This window comes from Cebus imitator, unplaced genomic scaffold (assembly GCF_001604975.1).
Source record: "Cebus imitator isolate Cc_AM_T3 unplaced genomic scaffold, Cebus_imitator-1.0 Scaffold132, whole genome shotgun sequence".
NCBI classification, from domain to species: domain Eukaryota; kingdom Metazoa; phylum Chordata; class Mammalia; order Primates; family Cebidae; genus Cebus; species Cebus imitator.
This window is the reverse complement of record NW_016107447.1, coordinates 3067136-3080072: the sequence shown is the minus strand read 5'-3', so window position 1 is coordinate 3080072 and position 12937 is coordinate 3067136. Positions and strand designations below refer to the sequence as shown.

General features: G+C 45.0%; 1 protein-coding gene across 35 annotated transcripts in view; it reads left to right on the top strand.

Annotated features, from left to right (window-relative positions):
- ZMYND8 (zinc finger MYND-type containing 8) overlaps positions 1-12937 on the top strand; it is a 148618-nt gene that overhangs the window by 71646 nt on the left and 64035 nt on the right. For all 35 annotated transcript variants that reach the window (XM_017541340.2, XM_017541357.2, XM_017541352.1 and 32 more), the window contains 3 exons: positions 1874-1929; positions 6086-6163; positions 7541-7656. In XM_017541340.2, coding sequence (XP_017396829.1) covers positions 1874-1929; positions 6086-6163; positions 7541-7656 — 250 coding nt within the window. The remainder of the gene's footprint in view (positions 1-1873; positions 1930-6085; positions 6164-7540; positions 7657-12937) is intronic.

Here is a 12937-nt window from a genome sequence, read left to right as displayed (position 1 = left end):
TTTTTTTTTTTCTTGAGACAGAGTTTCACTCGGTTGCTCGGGCTGGAGTACAATAGTGTGATCTTAGCTCACTGCAGCCTCTGCCTCCTGGGTTGAAGCGATTCTCATTCCTCAGCCTCCCGAGTAGCTGGGATTACATGCGTGTGCCACCATACCTGGCTAATATTTGTATTTTTAGTAGAGACAGGGTTTCACTATGTTGAGCAGGCTGGTCTCAAACTTCTGACCTCAAGTGATCTGCCCACCTTGGCCTCTCAAAGTGCTGGGATTATAGGCGTGAGCCACCATGCCAGCCTGTTTGCTAGTGTTTAAGGAAAGATATATGAATGGGTATATATCTGCTTTAAGCCCACATACTGCATTATTAACTATAGCAAGGCTGAGAGTGCAAGGAGGGGGAAAGGAGAGGTCCATAGGCATTAAGAATTTGTGGGGCAGGTGTGTGGCTCACGCCTGTAATCCCAGCACTTTTGGAAGCTGAGGTGGGCAGATCACTTGAGGTCAGGGGTAGGAGACCAGCCTGGCCAACGTGGTGAAAACCCGTCTCTACTAAAAATACAAAAATCAGCTGGGTGTAGTGGCGCACGCCTGTAATCTCAGCTATTTGGGAGGCTGAGGTATGAGAATCACTTCAATCCGGGAGGCAGAGATTGCAGTGAGCTGAGATCTGTGCCCCTGCACGCCAGCCTGGGTGACAGAACGAGACTCTGCCTCAAATAAATAAATAAATAAATAAATAAATAAATAATTTGTGTAAAGATGATAAACTCAAATATATCGAAAGGCCCAGCGTATCAAATTATATAGGATGAGGTCAGGTGGAAGCATAACAACATGAGCGCAAGCCAAGAAGGCTGCATGCAAGTCAGGTGATGTGCTGTGGATCGTGGGGAACAGGGAACTCCTACCTGGCCTGGAAAGGTTGCTGTTGGCAGCTCCAGTGCTCCATTGGTTATAGTTAGCAGATCTTCTCAGTTTTCAAGGCATACCAGAAATCTAGGTATATTGTGTGTGTTTGTGTGTGTGAAATCTTCCTGTCAACAAATTTACAGTGTCCAAAAATACCATGAGCTTCAAAGAAAATGTTACTTTTGGACCATCTTTGTCCTCTGGTTTAGTGAAGAGTTAGACCTGGGGCTAGATGCTTATTCTATTAGCTAAGTAATGTAAGTGATGACTCCTGAACCTTGGCTTACTCATTCATTAAGTAGACATATTTTATTCTTGCTTCCTAAGATGGGTTCTTGAGGGGCTGAGAAGAAAGTGTGTGTGTATGAGCGCGTGCATGTGTGTGTGTGCGCGTGCGTATGTCTGTGTGTTTATAGAGATGGGGGTCTTGCTATGTTGCCCTGGCTGTTCTTGAACTCCTGGGCTCAAGTGATTGTCCCACCTCGGCCTCCCAAAGTGTTGGGATTATAGGCGTGAGTCACCACGCCCAGCCCAAGAAGAAAATGTGTTTTGCAGCACCAGCCACACCAGAGCTACTCAAGAAAATGTCATCTTTCTCTTGTACCGTTCTTGGATTGGCATCTGGGACAGTGGGTAGAATAAGGACTTTTTTCATTAATTAGAGCCTTTAGAATGTCAAAGCATTTTAAGAATATTAATCCATGATCTCTAGGGAAACCCACATAAATTGCTCATTTGCAGAGAAGATGACAGCAAGGTGCCAAAGAGTCGTTGACATTGATGGGAGGAATCACACACATAATGTGAATCATTATGTTAGAAGCCAGGAACCTCTGGTGTTAGCCTTTAAAAGCTTAATCTTGTGGGAAAAGCAAGTTAAACACATTGTTCGTGGAAGTCAAGTCCCCAAGCCCAGTGTTACAGTATTTCCATTAGAATTAATCCTGTTTTCTTATTCCCTTAGGAAATCACAAATTGACGCAAATAGCGAAAGTAGTCATCAAAATCTGTGAACATGAGGTATGTGTTTCTACTGTCCTGTTTTAGATGCACCCAGAGGCGGGGGATGGAGTAGCTAAAGTTTCCATTTGCAGAAAACCCTATTAGGTAGCAGAGGTGATTTTGGAATTTGTTGAGGCAGCACACCTAGTCTTTGAGAAAGGAAAAGCAACAAAGAGGGGCCCCAGAAAATATTTCTTGTTTTTTACCTTTGAGTCATGAGTAAGCACTGGGCCTCCTGTCTTTTCCCGGTTACGTAGATAGAATTCATTATTTCTGACCTTGGCCTCACCGTCTGGTGTTACATGGAATTCATCATGTCTGACCTTGGCCTCAGAGACCAGTCCCTTTTGTGTCAGGTCCCTTTTGGTTCTCTTGCAGAAGAGGATTTGGGATAATGGCCTTGACTGCTTCTGGGAGGGTAGCCCAGGTGTCCAGGAGAATCTGTTTTCTTGCAAATGCCCATAGTTGTGATGGTGTGGATGGAATGGACCTCTTAGGTATGTGAGCCGTGAGGCTCTAGTGGTTGTGGGACAGACTGGCAGCCAAAATGGCATGAGGGAGGCTTTCTGTATTAGATCCCATTGTGAGAAGAAAAAACTGAGATGTAATGGCCTTCACCCTTGTCAGTGTGGTCTCATTCATTCATAAAGAGAAACTGTTCAGAAGCATTGAGACCCATCCACGTATATCTTTTTAGATATATAGATATAGATCTATCTGGCTGTCTATCTGGATGGATAGATACAGATCTATAGATAGATAGATCCAGATAGATAGATCTATAGATACCTGGCTGGGTGTGGTGGCTCACATATGTAATCCCAGCACTTTGGGAACCTGAGGCAGGCAGATCACTTGAGTCCAGGAGTTCCAGACAAGCCTGGCCAACATGGCGAAACCCCGTCTCCACTAAAAATACAAAAATTAGCTGGATGTGGTGGAACATGCCTGTAATCAGATAAACCAAGAGGCTGAGGCAGAAGAATTACTTGAAACCTGGGAGGTAGAGGTTGCAGTGAGCCAAGATGGCACCACTACACTCCAGACTGGGTAACAACAGAGTGAGAATATTTTCAAGAAAAAAAAATGATAATGTCTATGTAAATTTATATCTATACATAGATATAGTTATCTATGTATTTTTTGCGGCGGGGTCTCCATCTGTCATCTGGGCTGGAGTGTAGTGGTGTGATCATGGCTCATTGCAGCCCCTCCTCCCAGTCTCAGGTGTTCTTCCCACCTCAGCCTCCTGGGCAGCAGAGATTAAAGGCATGCACCATCACACCCAGCTAATTAGCCTGGCTAATTTTTTTTTTTTTTTTTTAAAGAAATGGGGTTTTGCCATGTTGCCCAGGCTGGTCTCAAACTCCTGGGCTCAAGCAGTTCTTCTGCCCTGGCCTCCCAAGGTGCTGGGATTATAGGACTTAGCCACCGTGCCTGCCTTATGTCTGTATATTTATAGATAGAGAGTTTTATAACCTGCTTTTTCACTTAGTTTATTTTATGTATTTTCTCTGTTTCCTAGGTAATTAAACTTGTAGGAAGAACAGAATTTTTCATGACTGTTTAGTATTACATACAACTCATGGACATTCATTTTTACTCCTTGTCATTAAGGGTAGTACCCAGTTTTATCAGCATTTTAAGTAACAAAGTGATGAATATCATTGCACATTTGATGATTTCCTTAGTTTAATTTTTAGAAGTAAAGTTACTCTGAGGCTGTGAACATGTCAGATGTTCCAGTTACAATGAGGTGATGTCCTTTCCAATATCGGGAGTTGTAATTACAAAACTCTATGTCCCCCGCCCCCCACAACAATGAGATTTGTAAAGACAGTAGGCATCTTACTGTGATTTTACTTTGCATTTCCTTGACGACAAGTCCTGATGGGCTGTTTTGGATATGTTCCCTTGGAATAGCCCAGAAGTAGACCGGGCCAGAAGCAGGAAATGCATTCTACCATCCATGCATTTGTTCGTGCATTCATTCACTTATTTATTCGCTGACCTGTGACGTCTGTTAGTCTTATAATTATTGAACACCTGTTACATATGTAGCACCTTGCATGATGATAGGTGTTAAAGAATAAGGCTGATAGTGGTAGAAAGGAATAGCAAATTACAGTGTAGGGGACCTGCATGGGCTTTGGAGCCTGACTGCCTGGGTTCAAATCCTGACCATGCCACTTTGCCGCTGTAGGACTTTGGGCAGGTTACTCAACTTCTTGGGGCCTCATTTTCTTTATCTCATGGAGTGTAAGGAATAAGTAAGTTAATACCTACAGAATTCTTAGAATGATACCAGCACACTGTAAGCCTTCAATAAATGTTAATGTGCGCTATTGATTACTTTGTCACTTGAAGCACTTTACATTTATCTCATTTAATGTCTTGTAACAGCCCTTTGTGGTGGGTGCTGCTTTCCTTTCTTTTCAATAGATGAGCAAGTGGGGACTCCGACAAGAGAGGCAGCTTACCCCAAAGTCACAGAGCTAATAAATGGTGGAGTCTGAATTGAGATCCTAGAAAGGAGCTTCTGGGGTCTTTGGCTGTAAGCTGCAATGTTACTCTAGGGGAGTATACTTTCTTTTTTTTTTTTAAGATGGGGTTTCACCATGTTGGCCAGGATGCTCTCAATCTCCTGACCTCGTGATCAGCCTGCCTCCGCCTCCCAAACTGCTGGGATTACAGACATGAGCCACCGAGCCTGGCTGAGTGTACTTTTTTATGAGAAAAAAGGACAATAAATAAATTAACTGAATTTTCAGATGGTTGTCAGTGGAGATGAAATAGGGCAACATGGTATGCATTAGCTACTCTGGATGTAGAATTGAGCTTGGCAAGCAGAGCAGGCCAGAGTGGCTAGAAGGGATTGGGAGCAGAGCTGCAGCGGGGTGAGCCCAGACAGGTGGGCTGAGGCCAGATCGCATGTGGCGTTCGAGGAGCCTGTCAGGTCATTAGACTTCATTGTTAGTTTCTCAGCTTGATACTGCTCACACTTAGGGCTGGAGAATTCTTTGTTGCAGGGACTGTCGTGTACCTCTTAGATTCCAGTAGTCCCCCATACCTCCTTTGGCCCATTTGTGACAATCAAAAGTGTCTCCAGGCTGGGTGTGGTGGCTCATGCCTGTAATCCCAGCACTTTGGAAGGCTGAGGCGGGTGGATCACCTGAGGTCAGGAGTTGGAGACCAGCCTGGCCAACATGGTGAAACCCCGTCTCTACTAAAATCACAAAAATTAGCTAGGCTTATTGGTGGGTGCCTGTAATCTCAGCTACTCAGGAGGCTGAGGCAGGACAATCACTTGAACCTGGGAGGTGGAGGTTGCAGTGAGCCGATATCGTACCATTGCATTCCTGCCTGGGCGACAGAGTGAGAATCCGTCTCAAAAAAAGGAAAAAAAAAAAATGTCTCCAGACATTGCCACATGATCTCCAGGGGTAGAGGGAAGGGTTAAAGTGCTCTGACAGAGAACTACTGGGTATAATTGGAAGTCACTAGGGGCTTTTAAGCAGGAGAAGGACAAGATTAGATTTATGTCTATAATAGGTGGTTCTTGGTTGGCATGGATCAGATTTATGTCTATAATACGTACCTCTCGGTTGGGTGTGGTGGCTCATACCTGTAATCCCAACAGTTTGGGAGAGGCTGAGGCGGATGGATCACTTGAGACCAGAAGTTTCAGACCAGCTTGGCCAACATGGTAAAACCCTGTCTCCAAGTACAAAAATTAGCTGGGTGTGGTAGTACATGCCTGTAATCTTAGCTACTTGGGAGGCTGAGGCACGAGAATCCCTTGAACCTGGGAATTGAAAGTTGCAGTCAGCTGAGATAGGGTCACTGCAGTCCAGCCTGGGCAGTAGTGAGACTCTGGAGAGAAAAAAGAAAAAGGTGGCTGTGGCTGCTTTACAGGTAATGTCCATAATGGGGGTAAGAGCGAAAGTGGGTGACACGGGGAGCTAGCTGTTGCATTGGTCCAGAGAGAAAGGATGGTGGCTTGGACTGGGTAGAAGCATTGGGAGTGATGCATAGCGCGGTTGGATTCACCTCCAAGGTATTCCCTCTGTGGGAATTTAAAAAATCTTAACCTTCAAAATCATCAAGCATCGATTGAGGTCCACAAGATATCCACCCCTGGGGTGACACATTCTAATGTATTTTTGCTTTACAGATGAATGAAATCGAAGTATGTCCAGAATGTTATCTAGCTGCTTGCCAAAAACGAGATAACTGGTTTTGTGAGCCTTGTGTAAGTTGGATTTACTTTGCTTATTTCATTTACTGAACTCTGTGCCATGGATGACTACCCCAAGACAGCTTTTTCCAGGTGGCTTATTAGATGAAACTTTGGATGGAGTTTCAAGATTAATTTTTGCTGAAAAAGTTATGGCAGAGAAAAAGTAATCCAGGTAGGATAAACCTCTTAGGCTGAAAGTTCATGCGCCAGAGATAGCATCATGGTTTCCTGGGTTGATTAGCCTGGGCAGACTGCAAGATGCAGCGTAAAAGGGAGCTCATCAGAGATGGGGAGGGCAGCAAAGCTGTACAAATCCTAAGATGAGCTTAAATCAGTGTGTGATTTACAAATCATGTTGGTTCTATTTTAAGAGGTTTGAAAATACTTCCCTGGATTAACTCCATAGTCCCTCTAAAACATGCTTCTTGGGGGAAGTAAAGTCACCCTAGTTTCCCCATGGATCTGCCTTTTCCAAGCTGAGGTTCTGCAGAGAGAAGTACATTGTTGGGGTGCACTTGTGTGTGTGTTGGGGGTGGTGGGTTGGAGTGGATTCAGGGGCAGGATGAGGCAAGGAAAGTTGAGAAAACATACTTTACATCTCTTTGTGCCTTTGGAGATTAACACTGGAATAGCGAAGGCTCTCCATAGCTTTCAATAAAGAATAAAGGTAGCAAAATATTGCCTCTTATTAGATCCAAGGCATGATGCACATTGAATCCAAAGGTAACAGACGGTATTGGTGTCATTATCTCTGTGCATGTTGCATAGAAAGGTGAAATCTTTTGCTCAATGCTGCACAAGTAATAATGGCACAGCCAGGATCCAACCCTGATTTTGTCATGATCTTTTTTTTTTTTTTTTTTTTTTTTTTTTTTTTTTTTTTTTAGATGGAGTTTCGCTCTTGTTGCCCAGGCTGGAATGCAGTGGCATGATCTCAGCTCACTGTAACCTCTGCCTCCTGGGTTCAAGTGATTCTTCTGCCTCAGCCTCTCAAATAGTTGGGACTACAGGCACACACCACCATGCCCGGCTCATGTTCCTGTTTTTAGTAGAGATGGGATTTTGCCATGTTGGCCAGGCTGGTCTCGAACTCCTGACCTCAGGTGATCCACCTGCCTCGGCCTCCCAAAGTGCTGGGATTACAGGTGTGAGCCACCTTGCCCAGCCTTTCAGTTTTTGATTTCACCATTTAACTTCATTTGCAGTTTTGTCCAGGTGTCTTGGCCGCACAGCTTTTAGAGAATACCACATGGGCCGACCCTGCTGGAAACTTCTCTTTCCACTAACGGCCTGTGTTCCACAATCCTGCTTCATCCTCACATACCAAGCTTAGTGGGTATATTGCTGCCAAATGTGTACAAACTCTGGATCTTGTTTTTCTTTTCCTAGAGCAATCCACATCCTTTGGTCTGGGCCAAACTGAAGGGGTTTCCATTCTGGCCTGCAAAAGCTCTGAGGGATAAAGACGGGCAGGTTGATGCCCGATTCTTTGGACAACATGACAGGTGGGAGCTAATAACAGGGTTGGAACATGTAGCTTTCACTGAACTTTGATACTGTTATTAGATGAGAAAAGAAGTGGAGGCTGTAGCTATTATTTTCATGATTGTCATGATAACCAGCCATTGATCTTGTTGAAATGAATTTTCCTGAGGTATGTTAAGCTTGATAATCACGTTGGCTACTGTTTTCTCAGTTGTTGAAATGAATTTTCCTGAGGTATGTTAAGCTTGATAATCACGTCGGCTACTGTTTTCTCAGGTGTGCTAGAAAATAATCTTACTTTACTGGGTCTGTTGATGAAACCAGCATTGGAATGGGTTCTGTGACTATTTGAAATGCTGCTGTTCTTTTTTTTTTGTTTTGGTTTTTGGGAGGAGGGGGTTTCTGAAGTAAATTAAACCTCCATGCAAATTGCTTTCCAAATCATTCTTCCAAAGATGAGAAGTAGTTTCCCAGATTGCCAGTAAATGAATGTCTTATCATCATGCTGAGTAGTTCTCTCCTATTCCCTTTTCTCTGAAGCTGCAGTGGGAAATTATAAGGGGTTGCTGTTTTGACAGGTGTGAGCCCTCCTTCCCAGCCTTCCTGCCCTCCCCTTTCCCTCCACACATGGCAGAGTGAATTATTTCAGCTAATAGCAGTTCCCTGTAGAGCGGAGCCCGCTGCGTGCTTGAGAACAACAGGTAGGCAGAGATGAGCAGCAGGTAATATCTTAGTCCTCTTTTAGCAAGTTATAATTAAGTAAGGCAAGGACCCTTTTGAAGCCCTACTGATCAGTTTGAGAAAGCGTGTTAGTGTATAGGGGAGACTACTTAAAATACATACACTAAAAATGATGTACACGCACAGAGGGTCCAGAAGCTGAAATTTGTTTCCCCTGTTAAATTCTGCAAGTCATCTTGCCGACCTAAAGAGTGAATTCCCCAGTCATTTGCAAACTCATTTCCTGGGAATCCCAACAGTCCACTGTGAGAAGACAAAACAGAAATTATTGAGATGGTGCTGGATTTGGTAGGAAGTATCACACCTTGACTTTAAGTCCTTTATTCCTTCATTCAGAGAAATATGTATTTGGTGCCTGCTGCGTGCCAGGCTGTGTAGTGGAGGCTGGTGATTCAGATGTTCCTGCCCATGTGAAGGCTGACATCCTAGCGGGGAAGAAGGATGGGACATAGGTGAACTAATAGGCAAGATAATCTCAGATCAGGAGGTAATAGTGGGGACCTGGTGTGAAGATCTGGGTCAAGGGACCAGGAAGAGCAGAGGCTCGAGAGGGGAAGGACTGAGGCTGAGAGGGTTCAGGAAATGCTGGGAGGACAGTGGTTTGAACAGGGTCAGGGGAGGAGAGGACGCCAGGAGCTGGAGTGAGAGGGGTAGGCAGAGGTTCGGATTTTATTCATCAGAGTATGGCAAATGTGAACCATCTTGATGATTTGGGATTCTTACTCTATAGATTATATAGTAATATAATAAGAGTAGATACACTCAGGGCACAGGCAGGGTGGTAGACAACAGTATCTACCACCTTGCGCCCAGTATTCCCAGACCCTTAGGGTTGATGGCTCTAGTCTCTCAGCCGTGACCGCTCTGCAGGGACCTCCATCTCTCACTTGCCAGAGAGCCACTGAGGGCAGCTTACAGGGCATGAAGAACAGCATGTGAGTTGGCCAGCTCTGTGTCAGCAGCTGTTTCCCAAAAACTTTCGTGTGTTTAGGTCTTGCTTCTGGATGAGAGCTGTCATGGAAGCTGGCCCCCTTCTGTTTGTGCAAAAGAAAGCAGCATGGGTCTGATGATCACGAGTTTCCTACCCCTCCTAGCACCTGCTGTATCTGCTCTGAGGGAGTGCACCACGCTGTCGGGCTTGTTTTGGTGAGGGGATCCCCTGGAGGTAGTTGTTCAGGACCTTCCACAGTGGTGGAGAAACAACTTTGGAGGTGTTGGGATGTTTTAGTAGGCTTTGGGCAGGGAAGTTCTGACAGTCATTCTTTTTTGCTTTGTCCCCCAGGCTGGTGTACAGTGGCAAAATCTCGGCTCACTGCAACCTCCTCGCTCCTGGGTTCAAGCCATTCTCCTGCCTCAGCCTCCCAAGTAGCTGGGACTATAGGCATGTGCCACTATGCCCGGCTAATTTTTTGTATTTTTAGTAGAGATGGGGTTTCACTGTGTTTCCCAGGCTGGTCTTGAACTCCTGGACTCAAGTGATCCATCAGTCTTGGCCTCCCAGAGTGCTGGAATTACAGGTGTAAGCCACCGTACCTGGCCTGGTTTCGTTTTATAGAGGCACAGGTATACACAGTTATGCAAAAATACAGGAAATATTTTATTAAATGCCTGCAGAGTTAAAAAAAAAAAAAAAGTGGACACCAATTGGTGCTTTAAGTGCTTTTTTGTAGAAGCTGCTTTTATGCCCATTTTATCAATAAAAAAACTTAAGATTAGAGCAGTCCTGCACCCAGGGTCACATAACACAGCTAGAGAAAAGCCACCTTGGTGTTGGAACTAACATAGTGTGAAGCTAGATATTGTCCCCACCCAGAGACTCTATTTGGTTAAGCAAGTCTAATTTCCCTTGAAATATTTCCTGGGTTTGTTTTATTTAATTAATTAATTAATTAATTTAAGATGGGATCTTACTTTGTCGCCCAGGCTGGAGGGCAGTGGCTTGTTCAAGCAATTTTCCCACCTTAGCCTCCTGAGTAGCTGCAATTACAGGGGTGCGCCACCACATCTGGCTAATTTTTGCATTTTTTGGTAGAGGCAGGGTTTCACCCCTGGTCTTGATCTCCTGACCTCAGGTGATCCACCCACCTCAGCCTCCCAAAGTGTTAGGATTATAGGCGTGAGCCACCATGCCGGCCCTGGGCTTATTTTATTTATTTATTATTATTATATTATATTTATTTATTTTTCACAATTTGACCTTTCAGTGTTATCCAATATTATATTTAATTTTGAGACAGAGTCTTGCTCTGTCGCCTGGGTAGGAGCATAGTGGTGCAATCTTGGCTCACTACAACCGCTGCCTCTGGGATTCAATTGATTCTCCTGCCTCAGCCTCCTGACTAGCTGGGATTACAGGTGTCTGCCACCATGCCCAGCTAATTTTTTTGTATTTTTAGTAGAGACGGGGTTTTGCCATGTTGGCCAGGCTGGTCTCAAATGCCTGAACTTGTGATGTGCCCGCCTCAGCCTCCCAAAGTGCTAGGATTACAGGCGTGAGCCACTGTACCTGGCAGTGGGCTTATGTTAAAGAAAAGATGGGGGCCGGGCGCGGTGGCTCAAGCCTGTAATCCCAGCACTTTGGGAGGCCGAGGCGGGTGGATCACGAGGTCAAGAGATCGAGACCATCCTGGTCAACATGGTGAAACCCCGTCTCTACTANCACGAGGTCAAGAGATCGAGACCATCCTGGTCAACATGGTGAAACCCCGTCTCTACTAAAACTACAAAAAATTAGCTGGGCATGGTGGCACGTGCCTGTAATCCCAGCTGCTCAGGAGGCTGAGGCAGGAGAATTGCCTGAACCCAGGAGGCGGAGGTTGCGGTGAGCTGAGATCGCGCCATTGCACTCCAGCCTGGGTAACAAGAGCGAAACTCTGTCTCAAAAAGAAAAGAAAAGAAAAGAAAAGAAACACTTTTCCCTCCCTGCCGAGGAATTTCATGGAAAATACATGGGAGGAGGGAACAGTGAGAGCCCTGGATACTGGACAAAAGTGCATGGGTAAAATGGGACTGGGGCAGGTGGCTGACGAGGTTATGAGACCAGCACCAACTGGTGATAAACTTCTGGTGGCCCTGCCTCTTGATTCTCCAGATAGGGACTCACTCTCCCTTTTCCCTGTGACAAAGCTGAGGCTGGCCCAGGGAGAGGAGCCATTTGTCCTGGGACAGCCCTGGAGACCCTGATGCCATCTCAGATCTGTTGTGTCTAGTAGCCCTGATCTGTGCCTGCTCACTTTGAACACAGAATCTCACCGTGAGGCAAACGCTTACCTTGGGGACATCTGGCTTCTGTTCCGCTCTGCCTCTCTTGCTGAGATACGGTTCTTCAGGTCTCAGCAAAAAGACAGCAGTCAGAATGGATGAGAAGCTGGTGACTTCCAGCAGTTTGATAGAGCAGATCGATATTTTGGGGATGTTTAGTTTTAGTTTGTTTTGCGATCTGGTATCGCCAAGACTTGCAAACAATCCGCCTGAATTCTGAATTCTGGCCCAGGAATATGCTTTATTTCTCCTGGGTTGTTTTCTCTTAGATGCCAACTGTTAAAATGGGGGTAAAATGTAACATAAGAAGTCTGTTTTTTCTTCTTCTCTTTAAAATGTTGGAAGATGTGGCAGTGTTGGGTCCAGATTTCTATGATTGCTTTGGATAGCAACTGAGTAGAGATACTCCTTTCTCCCTTTCCCCCAGACACGAGTTTTCTACTTCTGTGAAATCTCCTTTGTTCCCACCGCTTTCTACCAGGCTTGAGTTAGTGGTCTGTGAAATCCAAAAGGGCACCTTGGAGGTTGGGCGTGGTAGCTCACACCTATAATCCCAGATCTTGGGAAGACCAGGGTGGGAGGATCGCTTGAGTCCAGGAGTTCAAGGCTATCCTGGGTACTGTAGCGAGACCCCATCTCTACAAAAATTAAAAAATTATGTGGGTGTTGTGTGTGCCTGTAGTCCCAGCTACTCGGGAGGCTGAGTTGAGAGGATGGCCTGAGTCCGGGAGTTCAAGGCTGCAGTAAGCCCTGATCATACTTCTGCTCTCCAGCTTGGGTGATAGAGGGAAACCCTGTCTCTTTAAAAAACAAATGAAAAAGGCTGGGTGCAGTGGCTCACACCTTTAATCCCTGCACTTTGGGAGGCTGAGGTGTGTGGATCACTTGAGGTCAGGAGTTCGAGACCAGCCTGGGTAACATATAGTGAAACCCCATCTCTACCAAAAATAACAAAAATTAGCTGCCTCCTTTTAGGGATGCAGTTTTCCAAAGTTTCCTTCTAGTCCCATTTAGAATCGCAGTGGGAAAAGGCAGCTCTTTATGTCTGAGTGTGGTGTGAGGAATCAGTCTCTTTTCAAGGTGTTGTCGGATGCAGTGGCTGATTTATTTTTCTCCACCAAGAGAAAACCAAAGAGGATTGTTTCTTTAATGGCTTACAGTGACTAAGTCCATTGCACTTTTAGACAATTTAGCTGAAGTTTTGTTGTTCATGTTCTGTTATGGTAGAACATGCTTGTTAAGTGGATCATTAATTAATCCTTCAAACCAACTTGATTTTTTTTTTTTTTTTTTTTTTTT